The 12,093-nt window shown below is 40.7% G+C and overlaps 1 protein-coding gene across 1 annotated transcript in view; it reads right to left on the reverse strand.

The window, feature by feature from the left end:
• Nucleotides 1-1,947: 1,947 nt before the first annotated feature.
• The window catches only part of pdzd8 (PDZ domain containing 8), a 43,874-nt gene continuing 33,728 nt past the window's right edge, over nucleotides 1,948-12,093 (reverse strand). Inside the window, exons 4-5 of the mRNA XM_051422814.1 lie at nucleotides 8,640-8,802; nucleotides 1,948-8,533 (exon numbers count right to left, since the gene is read on the reverse strand). Coding sequence (XP_051278774.1) covers nucleotides 6,177-8,533; nucleotides 8,640-8,802 — 2,520 coding nt within the window. The 3' untranslated portion in view covers nucleotides 1,948-6,176. The remainder of the gene's footprint in view (nucleotides 8,534-8,639; nucleotides 8,803-12,093) is intronic.

Genomic DNA, 12,093 nt, shown 5'->3' on the forward strand with positions numbered 1-12,093 from the left:
TTCACAACAATATGTATGTGTTTGCCCATGTCAGTGAGCCTCCTTACATGTGTGTCATGTGGCTGGATGTTATCTGTCTTCCTTTTTCTTACTTGTGGGAATGCAATATCTTTATTAAATGTGGTCTACTCTGAACAATGATGACACTGAAACACAAGGGACAGATGGACTTTTAGCATGATTATCTTTTGGTGCATTGAAAGTATTTAAAGGCTTTAGAACACTGTTGGTGTTGGGATGCTAAACTAAATGCTGTTTCCCATTATGGACATGCCTGTTTGGAGTGAACAGAGGAGTAACATGTATAGGTACCATTAAAATAATGTGCATGCTTTTCAGTTTGGTAACAGAAATACTGACTTGATTGCCTGCGCTGGGTGGTGGGAGACAGCAGAATGAGCTACCATGATGGGGAAATGTGGGAGCAGACACACTGTAATCAGCCTGTCCATCTCAACACTGAGCTTCAATTACTTTGCAGATGCTCACACAATACCTTCCCTCCTTTCTGTCTTCACCAAGAACCCAGACAACTGTGATTCTTACAGCAACATAGGTACAGGGAAGCTTCAACAAATTTGCTTTTTACAGCTTTGAAGGGAAACATTATGTACTTTGGATAGCATATATATAATATATATGTTTATAAATAAGTAAGGAAGAAACAGGTTCTGTATTAAAAATACTCCATTTAAACACAACAATCAGAATAAACAGGCTGGTTACAGAGAGGTAGTTTAAACCTTTTTCAACAAAAGACAATTTATTAAAAAAAAGTAAAGGCGTGGGGACATATCTTTCAACTTCCAGTAAATAGACCACCATCTAGCAATGTAACTGCAGATTACAACTCCCTCGCTTCACCCTCCCTCCAAAACATGTAGGAGGAAAAAGGTGGCAGTGAAAGAAACGAAACATGCAAAAGGCCCTATCTAAAGCCAGTGTTTGTCTGTTCTGCGCTGTCTGTTCAACCAGAGCTGATTTGGTGGAAAAGTGGCACTCCTGGACCACATTTCTCTTCCCAGTAGTTCCTGTTTTGAGCCATCTTACCATCGCATTTTAGCTCCTAATCATGTGGCTATGTTGCAGGCTGATATTAAAACTAAATTACAGAAAATGCAGAACTTATTTGAAATTCCATTTCAGTGAGCTCGTCCTATTTTCATTTGAAATTGTGTAGTATTTTGACAGTATTATATTTTTCTTATTTCATTTTTTTTTTTTAATCCTCCGTTTACCACTAGAGGCAGCTCATGTACCACAGTTTGAGAACCAGTATTCTAAGATAACAAAAACATAACCATTCCTATAATTAGGTAAATATACACTAATGAAAACAAAGTTATGAAAGTGCAGATTGCGACTAACTGAACACCACTCACACTGGTATTTGACAATCTGGGAATGAGAACAGGCTGTGAAGTTTGTAGGAGATACTCTGGTGACCGCGAAAGGCCTTATCCAGAGCCAGTGATTGGTTAGTCCGGTCCGGGCTAGAAACATGCCGATTGATAAAAACAGGTCAGTCTAAGGTAACATTCTAAACACAACGAATCTTATATTCAGGTGATTTGTTTTGGTTTACTTCTTAACATTAAGAAAAATGTAGCTTAGTTCATTAACTATGTTGATATTAAAAAACAAATCACAATATATATATATATACACAAATATTTTGAGAAGCAACTAACACCATCCTTACTAGATGTTAGTTGTCATCTGTCATCAGTGAGTACATTTCTGCCAATGAAGACCTTGTGACAAGTTGAAAACCATCAGCTGATTTTGATTGAAAACACACTTTCCTTGTGTGCTGATGAAGATTTTTGATGTAAATAATCCTTAAACTTAGATCTAGTCTAGTTTTGATTTATTGCTTTGTATCACAGATTGTGCCTTTAAAGTTCCTTTGAGTGAGTGAAAAACCACAGCATTGAGTGATGGAAATTTATTTGAGCTTGTTTATTTAGGTTATGTACAATAAAGCTTCATCACATGAGCCTTCTCAAAAACTGTGTACAACATCCCTCACATACACAAAAAGAAACAAACTGTGGTGGTCAGTCATATTGTGAGTGTAGTTTCAAAGGTTAGGGTGGGTGGGCGGGCGGGTGGGGCAGAATCGTGTGACTATGGGTTCTGTGAAAGAGCACATTCTAACAACAGCAGCGGCAGCAGCAGCAAAAGCACTGCTTCTCAGGCCAAAGGAGGGGTTTACAGAGTGAACTCAGAGTGAACAGGTTCTCATTGGTTCCCAAAAATCCCTCAGGTTACATTAGCAGACAGTTGACAACACAGACTGCACATTTTAAAAGGAAAGAAAATCACAGACATGGAGATTCATTACTAATTATCAGCATAATTTCTAACAAAAATATAGCACAAAAAATCTGGATACATAGAAACTGAAAAGAGATTGACGAGATTGAAGTACAGCAGCCAGTAAGCCATTATCTACATGAGCAACATGTCTATTACACAGAAAAGAACAGGAAATGTACCATTGCTTTCTTAGAGTCTCGATTACTTACTCCCATTAACCCGGACGAGTCCTTTTGGATTTTAATGTAGAGTAAACATTAAAAATCTACCCTCTGGTAACTCTTGTTTTCAATGCATTTTGGCTGATGTCTTGTTACTGTCCTATTTGTTGAATTCATATATAAAGATGGATAACATGACAGCTCTTTAAAATAAGCTAAAACATCTTAATTGCCCCCTGGTGGCTGACTGCAGTGCTGTCTCCATATTAGCCGATAAGCCAAACTAAAAAGACAAAATACACTTACAACAATTTTTCCCAAAGATGGTTTCTGTCATTTTAGGTTGTTTTAATCATGCTGATGTGTTTTCTGAAGCTATAAAAAGAGGTTTTACATCATGATTGATAGCTGAGCCCTGCTAGCGATTGAGTCAGCTAGGTGTATAGGCAGGACTTCGATGCGGCCTCCATATTTGGAATATATGCAATTTTTGAACAGAGAGGAAGTGGAGACCCGACCGCCATCTTTCATATGTCAATGGTTAAATCTACCATCATATTTTTTTTGTACTAAAATTAAAAAATGTCACCATAGTCCTAGCCCTAATTCAGTGGTTTAAAACCCATTACTGGTACCAGGCTATGTACAATTCTATCGGGCTGTGAAGAAACAATATACCAATAAGAACAATAATATTCAATAACAGGAGACTGATTTCGAAAGTCGGTCATCAATACGCAACCTCAACACCTACATACCCATTTTATTTAGCAATTTTATCTTTTGCAAGTGCTGTGTTCCTATGACTGCTGCAACTAGCTAGCTAAATCAGTACAAAACAAAAACAGAGTTTGAAAGTTTCTTTAGGGAGATACCTAATCTGTTCTTTACTTTAAGTCGTCGAGGCTTTGGGTCGACTGGTCTGCAACAATGCTGTTGATGAACAAACTGTCTGGTTCTTAGAAGGTTGGAAACACCTGCCCTAAAGCCCTCAGTATGTTTCAACTCCTTTGCACAATGTGTCATCAAACACGTCTAAAAGCAAGAGTGTTTATACCTGTTCCCAATGGCTAAACTCAAAGGCCAACTCTCCTTAGCTACATCATGGTCATTTCCTGATTACTCTATTACACCTTACACCCTGTGTGTTAACACAATGAATTGTACAAATGGGTGCAGGGTACACTAAGGATAAGTTTAACCTCAGAATCATTAACGTGTTGTATTTGTACTTGCTCACAGAAAAATAAATGGAAGTAGCTTTACACCTATGCACCTCTGCACACTACATAAAGTGGGCTGTCAGATTGTTGTGTATAAAAGTTGATTGACCCAGGGACCATCTCTCACTGTTGGACTGGAGGTTTCAGATGCTGCTGGCACTTTCTTTGAACCATACTGAAGACTTAATTAAAATGCCATTCAACAACTAATGGAGAAGGTATATAAAGGTGTTATGCAGCAAACACACAGAATCCAGATCTGGATGTACTGGCTGGTAGGTGACAAAACTGTGAGTTGGGCAGTGCTTGGTTCTGGATCTGCCATGATCAATGTGGTGGCTGGCCCAGATAGGTTTACACATTAAGGCTAAACAGTTCACTAAAACATTTTTCTGAAAACACTTGTTTTGATGTAGTAACAGAATCTTTATTCGTATTTGATCAGATGACTTTTGTAAGCCTGCGGCATTACACAGGACGGACTTTATTTGCATAACCACGCTGCCAGATAATCCCCTGCTCTCCTTCAAAAAACAAATATGATCCATTAACTTGACATCAGTCAGATCTGGTGTGTCTTCAGCATTAATAAGGCTACTTCAGAGGCACAGTGTAGGGGCCAAGGCAGGATTATCCAGTTTAAAAGTTGCCTTAACCTTTGCCTCAATGCAATGCATCATCAGGCAAGGTGCTGTAGTGGCCAATCAAACACTTGGAAGCGCACATCCCTAGTAGATTAGTTTTAAACGTGAACAGTATATTTCTACTGCTTACCTTGCGATGGTCAGGATCAAAGACAAAATGATTGCTGCAGAGATAACTTTATGTCTGTGTAGTGTTTTAGTGTCTGATAAACCTTTAAACTCATCAACCCATTACTCCAACTGGATTCGTGTTTCATAGTCTGTTTTGAACGCAGGGTTGTTTTCCTTCAGAAAGCCCACTTACTTTCAATCGAGTTGACTATCCTTTAATGGAGTTCTCCCTGTATGCTTGTTGAACGTCAAAATTCTGATATTCAATCAATCTCAATCTCACTCAGTATCCACTGACAAACTCAACTGTATTTGTGCTGGAAATATGTGATGTGGAAGTGATTGGCAAAATAATCTTCAGGATAAAGAAAGAAAAGGACATAAAAAAACATTTCCAGTGTTTCAGGGTAGATTTTTCCTTTTGATATGCAAGAGTAAGATACTCCTTCCTTACAAAACTATATCTTCCAGTGGCTCTATGAGGGCATAAAAGAGAAATTAACAGGATAGCACTTGGGAGCTGGAGCTGGTTAAGACAGAATCACTGTAACAGGCTACATTAATGCTTGCTTTTGTTTTGCAAGAAAATGGTGGGAGGCAGTGCCAAACAGCTGTCTATACACAAAACACAGAAAGGGCTAAACACACATTCATTTGGGCATGAAAACATCAAAACAACTTATCAAGGCAAATGATCAGCATTAAATCACATCATCTTCATACACACAAACACGCACACATTAACCAATTAAATAAATGTTGGAGAATCTTAACATCATGAGAGCAGTAACATTCGTTCAGAGATCAATCAAAAAAAGTCAATTATGTGTCATTCTCACATTGCACCCATAAAAGTTCTGATCAAGACCAAAAAAACAAAAATTAATTAATTAACTATAAACCAGGACAATAACCTCCTTAAGAAAAATATGGGTAACATAGTCAGATGCATTTGGCCTAACCAATACAAACAAACAAAGCAAAAGAAAGAGGCAAATTACATATAAGATTCCACTAATAATGATGCAGCTGTTGAAATCCCAAAGAGCTTTGTGAGCAGGGAGAAAAACATCTAAAATATAATAGTTAAAAAAAAGTGCTCAAAAGAAAAGATATGTATTGCAGGGTCCGTAGACAAAGGAGTTCCACTGAGTGGATGTCTAAACCTGCTTTTCCCTAGCAGTATTCACACTGTTAAACTCAAATATTTCTCCTTCATATGGGCTTGTTACTCACAGCAAACAAATATTGAACAGTTCTTTTTCTTTTCCAAAGTTCAGATGTATCAGACTAGAAGACCACAGAAGTGACATAAGTCCTTACGTCAAAGCAGTTACGGACAAGAAAGCAAAGTAAAATAAATGCTTACAATGACATTTTGAAGCCACAGAAAAACAAAACTGGAGAATACACATGCAGCACTACTGAGGGCAGAGAATAGCGTAGCTCTCAAGCTTCCCTTTAAAAACCCAGAGCATAGAAACGGCATCACACTGTGCAAATAAAAACATCAATAACAGGTTTACCATGAATCCTTAGGGAGGAAATTCCTTTACCCATCTGTTCTTTTTCATGTAAAATAAAATCCCAATATCCCCCATATTTAAAACGCACTTCTGAAATTTCCCAATCTCAAATAACAAACTGGACATAAATTAGCTGGGAGGCCTGAGCCCAAAGCACTTGTTCCTCCTCTTTCTCTTTTCAAGTCTTATTTAGTGGAGTGCCTCGACACAGATCTGCTCCTCAGTAATGTCGTCCAGCAGCTGCACCTCCACAGGGCTGCATATGTCACTGTCATAGACCTCTGCCCCCATCAGGGCCTCTTCCTCCAGGGCTTCTCCTTTGCCTTTAAAGCCTTGTTGCTCTGAAGGAGAAGTGCTCTCCACTGACTCCAGGTCCTCAATGCCTGCTCGGTAGTGGATCATTAGCAGGGTGAGGGCCTGGAGTCTCTCCCCAGACTTGGCCAGGGCAGTACTAATTAGGACCTTGCGCCGGGCATCTGTGGCCTCTCTCTCCTCCAGCAGAAGTGCATTATTGTGCTCCAGCTCCTGGTCAATTTCTTGCTGCAGCTTGTCCAGCATCAACTCAAGCTTCTGGGAGCGTTCATCTGTGGGCAGCCCCCTGTAGAGGTCACGGCCTATCTCCTTCACAGCAATGAACACACTGTCATCCAACCCACCTTCTTTTCGTACAAGCTTACTGCTGCTACCACTGCCGGCAGGCTGCTTTGAGGGGCTGGCGCCACTGGTGTAGGTCTCAGTATCACTGCTCTCATTGTCTGAAGTATTGGGGGTATGCTTGGGCGAGGGTTCCACCACTCCAGGTACCACATCAGCCACCTGCTCAACCAGCCGAGTCTTGGGCACCTGGCGGAGGTTAAGCAGGCGGGAGCTGGTGTTGATGATATGGCGCGTTAGGCCAGTGGTTGCCCGGTTTATGGTAGATTTGGCTTCAGGGTCAGCTCCACGACGTTCAGTTGCTGCCACACAGAAGGGATTCTCAGTGAGGCACTTGTCCTGGCACTTCTTGTGGCAAACATAGGCGCAGATCATACACTGAGAGGCTGCCTTGGTCCAAACCTTCTTCTTGCAGTATTCACACCAGGTGGGGTTCTGGAACTGGGTGTCCTGGAAGTTGTGACGAACCTCCACCAACTGCATGGTGCCATAGGCCAAGTCATCACGTGGTGCTGAGGGGATATGCTCTCTCTCCCTCTCCCTTAGATCCTCATCATGGAGACTCCCCTCTCGCTCCCTTTCTGCTAGTCCCCCTGGATACTCTAGTTCACCCTCAGCTAAGTAACAGAAATTCAGAGTAACATCTCCGTAACACAGCCTCTCATTGAAGCCCTTGTGGGTACTGAGGCTGCGTAGTGCAGTGCGGCTGACGTTAGCTCTGGGCTCTGGAGGCCCCAACCTAAAGGTGCTCTGGTACTCGGCTGATGATGTGGCCATACATTCCAGGGCTAAATGCTCTAGCTGGAGGCTGACATGACCCAGGCACAACAAACTGCCCAGCTTAAAGGGATCTTTGCACCACAGGGCCACATTAAGGTACTTATGGTTGCTCTCCACCTCAAACACCACAGAGGCCTTGGGCCAGCGTGCTGTCTGGTTACGAAACATGGTTTCTGGGGATTCCCAGAGGGAGTGATCCTCTAGACTGTCCCTTGTGCTGCAGGAGCTTTCTGAAATTTTGTCCTTTGCTTGATCAATCTTGCTGCTGCTAGTCACAGCACAAGGGAGCTCATCACTGGACTCTGCTGGCCGGGTAGACTGTTTCACCTCAGCCTGTTTCACACATATCTTCTCAGTGCCAGCTTTATCCTCATTGGTTCCAGTGAGAGGAGCTTTTTCTGGAGATTTTTCAGTAGTGCTGATGGTGGTAGTCATGGTAGGACCAACAGTAGTATTTGTAGTTGTAACAGAATCAACACCTTCCAAAAGACTGGTTTCTGAGGAGGCTGATGTCAACCTTATCTGAGGTCTTGGCGGTACTGGGGGTCGAGAAGGTGGAGGTGGGGGAGGGATGGTTGGCCGTTGCAGACCTTCCCCAGGATCACTAGTGGTCTTATGTGGTGACGGCTTTGGTGATTCTTTGGGCTGGGGCTTTAATGGTGACTGGAGACCCACCAGGTTTAACTTGCGGTTGAGGATAGGTGATATCGTACCAAGGGGCTTAGAGGCCAAGTTGGCCACAGTCCTTTTGGGGCTTTGGTTTACTGTAAGTAAGGAATCCTCCTTAATGTCACTGGTATTAGTGGTACTGCTGTTAGGACCACCACTCTGGCTAGGTTTGGAGTCCACAATCAACTCTTCAAACTCAGAATCCATGTCTTTGTTGTCAGGTATGTCAGAAATGGTTGTGATTGGGGCAGGGTCTTCCTCATAACCCCCCGACTGAGAAATAAAACCTGTTTCCTCTAGCTGCCCAAACCCTTCCTGAAGAGTGCCCAGGCTTCCAAAAGAGTAAGTTTGGTGACGTACTGGTCTCTCATAAAGTACCACCACTCTGTCTCCAGCCTGCTTCAACAGTTTGGGCACTTGAACCGAGGATGTCACTTTGACACCTGTCAACAGAAACCAGAAGTTTTTCGTCAGTTGTGCACAGAACTAAAGTGAATGACAGTTTCATACATTTTCTTCTAATAATGGGTGCAGTAACACATCTCAGACCTCCGATGGCAATGAGGCGGTCACCCTTCTGCAGGTCTGCCGTGGCTGCAGGGGAGTTAGGCGTCACCGTCTCGATGCTGACGTGCACTGCATCCCCTTCACTGGCAGGGACATGCCTGAACGTCATCCCCACACTGCCACATGGCCCCTTGATAACCTCAGTCTGATGCACACATGTAACGAGAAAACTGAACAATGAGTACCAGCACTGATTTAGAGGTTACAGGCCACATGTTTATAACTCATCTATCTATTGTAGTGGTAGGACTGTAGTGTGCAAGAACATGACTGATTTATGATCAATGGTAAAATGTTTTATCCCCCTTTTTCAATATAAAGCAGAAACGTATGTACTCTTAACCTAATTTTTCAAATGTCCATGTGAATATTTATGGATATGTTTGTTTATTTTACACATTAAAAGATTGGAAAAATTTGAGTGTACTGTGTTTTATACTGTGACTATATTTCGTAAAGAGAAATTTTGTGGTTGATATATATGTATTTATGGTAATTTATATGTAGGAGGAGTGTGCAGTTTGTAAAAAAGTATTTTTAAAAGATTTTCATTGGAAACTTATTATCAATGATGACCTATATATTTAGTGAATAAAGTATGGTTTACTGGAGAAATGTTGTGCAACATGTTTTCATTTTGGATTATGAATTACTATGGCATTATTAGTAATATATAATTTACTTGAGACGTTATGAAGCGTCTGAGTGAGCATTGCATCAACCAACCAGAATGGATATTAAAATGATTGTTCTCCATTAATCGCCATGGTCCTATAAAATAACTACACTAATAGGAACAAAGATTCTAAAAGTGACAAACTATGGATAAAACTATGACAAAAAGACAGGTAGGAACATACACTGCTTCTTTAAATGCAATGAGAACAAAAAACCTATTACTATTCAATTTCAATTCAATTAAATTTTATTTGTATAGCGCCAATTCATAACAGAAGTTATCTCAGGACACTTTTCAAATAGAGCAGGTCTAGACCGAACTCCTATAACACATACTAAACAGATCTATTTTATGCAGTGCCTGACCAATTTGAATTTGATAAGACCAATAGCAATACCAATTTTTAGAGAAGAAAAAATTCACAGATGGCAGCCAATAAAGGGAAATATTGAGCTGGATTGAATATAGACCGATTTTTCACAAATGTAACTACGCAAAGGTACTCAGAAGGCTGCTTAAACTTTAGTAAAGAATATTAAAGTAAAAAATTCTTTAAGATGTTGAATAATTTAACATATAGGCTACATTGTCAACCAGTTCTAGAAAAAAACTGAAAAAATAAAGAATAAAAAAAAATGCTTAACATCAGTACAGTTAAAACTACAAGCTTTATATATACCAGAAAAAACTGTTTTTAAATTGGTGCATATCAGGTGACATAAGCCGATAACAATACGATACAGATACGTCTGCAATAGGCCAATATTGACTAATAATATTGACTGCCCGATATACTGGTGGGCTCTAACTTAATTAAAATTAAAGGTGAAATAATAGCTTAACCAGAAAAGATTTGATAACTTTATAGACATGCAACATGTCACTGAAAGACATCTGACATCTGCCTCCAGCACTTTGATGAGGGACTGAAAGTAGCAATACTGCGGCAGGAGAGAGAGTTGCAATTAAACCCCCACCCCCAGCTGCCTTAATAACAGCCACTGCACACTGTTCAAGACACATATCCCATAACACACCTGTTGTGATGCGGAGGTGACCTGCTTTATGCCTGACAGGTCGTCTATCAAATGAAAGTGCATGTACAGTAGCTAAACATCTGCGCCTCCTATGCTGATGATGGTGTACATAAATGCATGCAATTTTAACTGTGATTGGTAGAGACTGTCAGCTTACTGGAGACATATGTGGTGGGATCTTTCCGGTTACAGAGAAAGAGCTATGCGAGGTGGAGGAGGAGAAAGAGATAAAGAGGATGAAGACGGTACAGGTGTCCTGGTTTAAAAGACAGAAAAGGAGAGCTGACATTATGTGGGTAGACAGAGACGAATGACTGTAATTTTGCCTGCTGTCATTTGTTACGGATCTGGGGGAAGGAAGTGATTGAGTTAGGGCTAGCCATGAATAAGCAGATGATCTATATAAGCTGGCAAGGAAGTTGGAGGGCAGGTTCACTGAAGGCTGAGACAGTCCGGATCCTTTCTTATGGTAGCCTAGTTAGTAGACAACCAATCCACCAAGCTTGGCTAAAACTACACCTATATAAACAAATGCTGTACAGCTCACTCTTTCAGTATTGAGTACAGTGTACAGAGTACCGTCTAGACCTGCTCTATTTGACAAGTGTCCTGAGATAACTTGAGTTATGAATTGGCATAATACAAATAAAACTGAACTGAACTGAATTGGATACATTTAAGTGTAGGAAACAACAATATGGCTTGGCCACACAATGCATGTGTTTATATAGTGTTAATATACGTTTCTATTTGAAGTTACCAATAGGAGAACTCTTTTTTACATGAAGTTAGATACCTGAAATGGGGATGTGATAGCTATGGAGATGGATGAGGGAATATCATCACCTATTACAGGTCAAATCATACAGTGCATCAAAGGGCGATACTGGTAAGTGACTTTTATAAAGACCCAGAGGCAGTTTTCGGACAGAGAACTGCATGAGTTGCCAGTCCAAACTAACACTTACTCTCCAGATTAAAGCATTAGAATTCTTAAGTAAACATTTGTTTTTCCCCTGTAAAGAAAGGCAAAACTATTTGTATATGACTCAAAGTCCACTTATTAACTCCCAATAAGAGAAAATTGGTGACTATGTCAAGGGTTACTTTAGAATGAGCTGTTTTTATCTACACCTCGCCTTCCTTGGAGTACGCCATGTTGAACCAACATCTTTCTACAGTAGTCAAGAATGGACAAACACTGGCTCTAGATAGGGCTGTTCGCGTTTTTTGCATATTTTGTGGCCACTACACGATCTGCAACTACACTGCTATATGCCACAAGATCCTACACACTGGACCTTCAAGTTCCCATAAAAGACTAGTACATTTACAATAAATCTGGTCGTATTGAGTGGTTCTTGTGAGCCAATGACTTCAGTACATTATTCATTTTTAAGGCTTTATATGTTAAGCTTTATATAAGCTTTCCTTGCCGAAACCTTATGGCTCTTCATTTGATGTGTGTGTGTATGTTTGAATGTGTGTGAGTGTGTGAGTGTGTGTGTGTGTGTGTGTGTGTGTGTGTCTCGAGCTTTAATCTGATCTGGCCGTATTATAGCTCTTCAATGGATACTATAACAACATTGCAGAGGCAACAGGTTGCTGTGGGGGAGACTGTAGAGGCTAAAGGCCTATTCAGCACACAATGACCATCGCTTAGTGTGCAGGTAGGTTCTGTTGGCAAACACTCTCTCTCTCAAGGCTGTATACAACAACA

This window comes from Dicentrarchus labrax, unplaced genomic scaffold (assembly GCF_905237075.1).
Source record: "Dicentrarchus labrax unplaced genomic scaffold, dlabrax2021, whole genome shotgun sequence".
Classification (NCBI taxonomy): Eukaryota; Metazoa; Chordata; class Actinopteri; family Moronidae; genus Dicentrarchus; species Dicentrarchus labrax.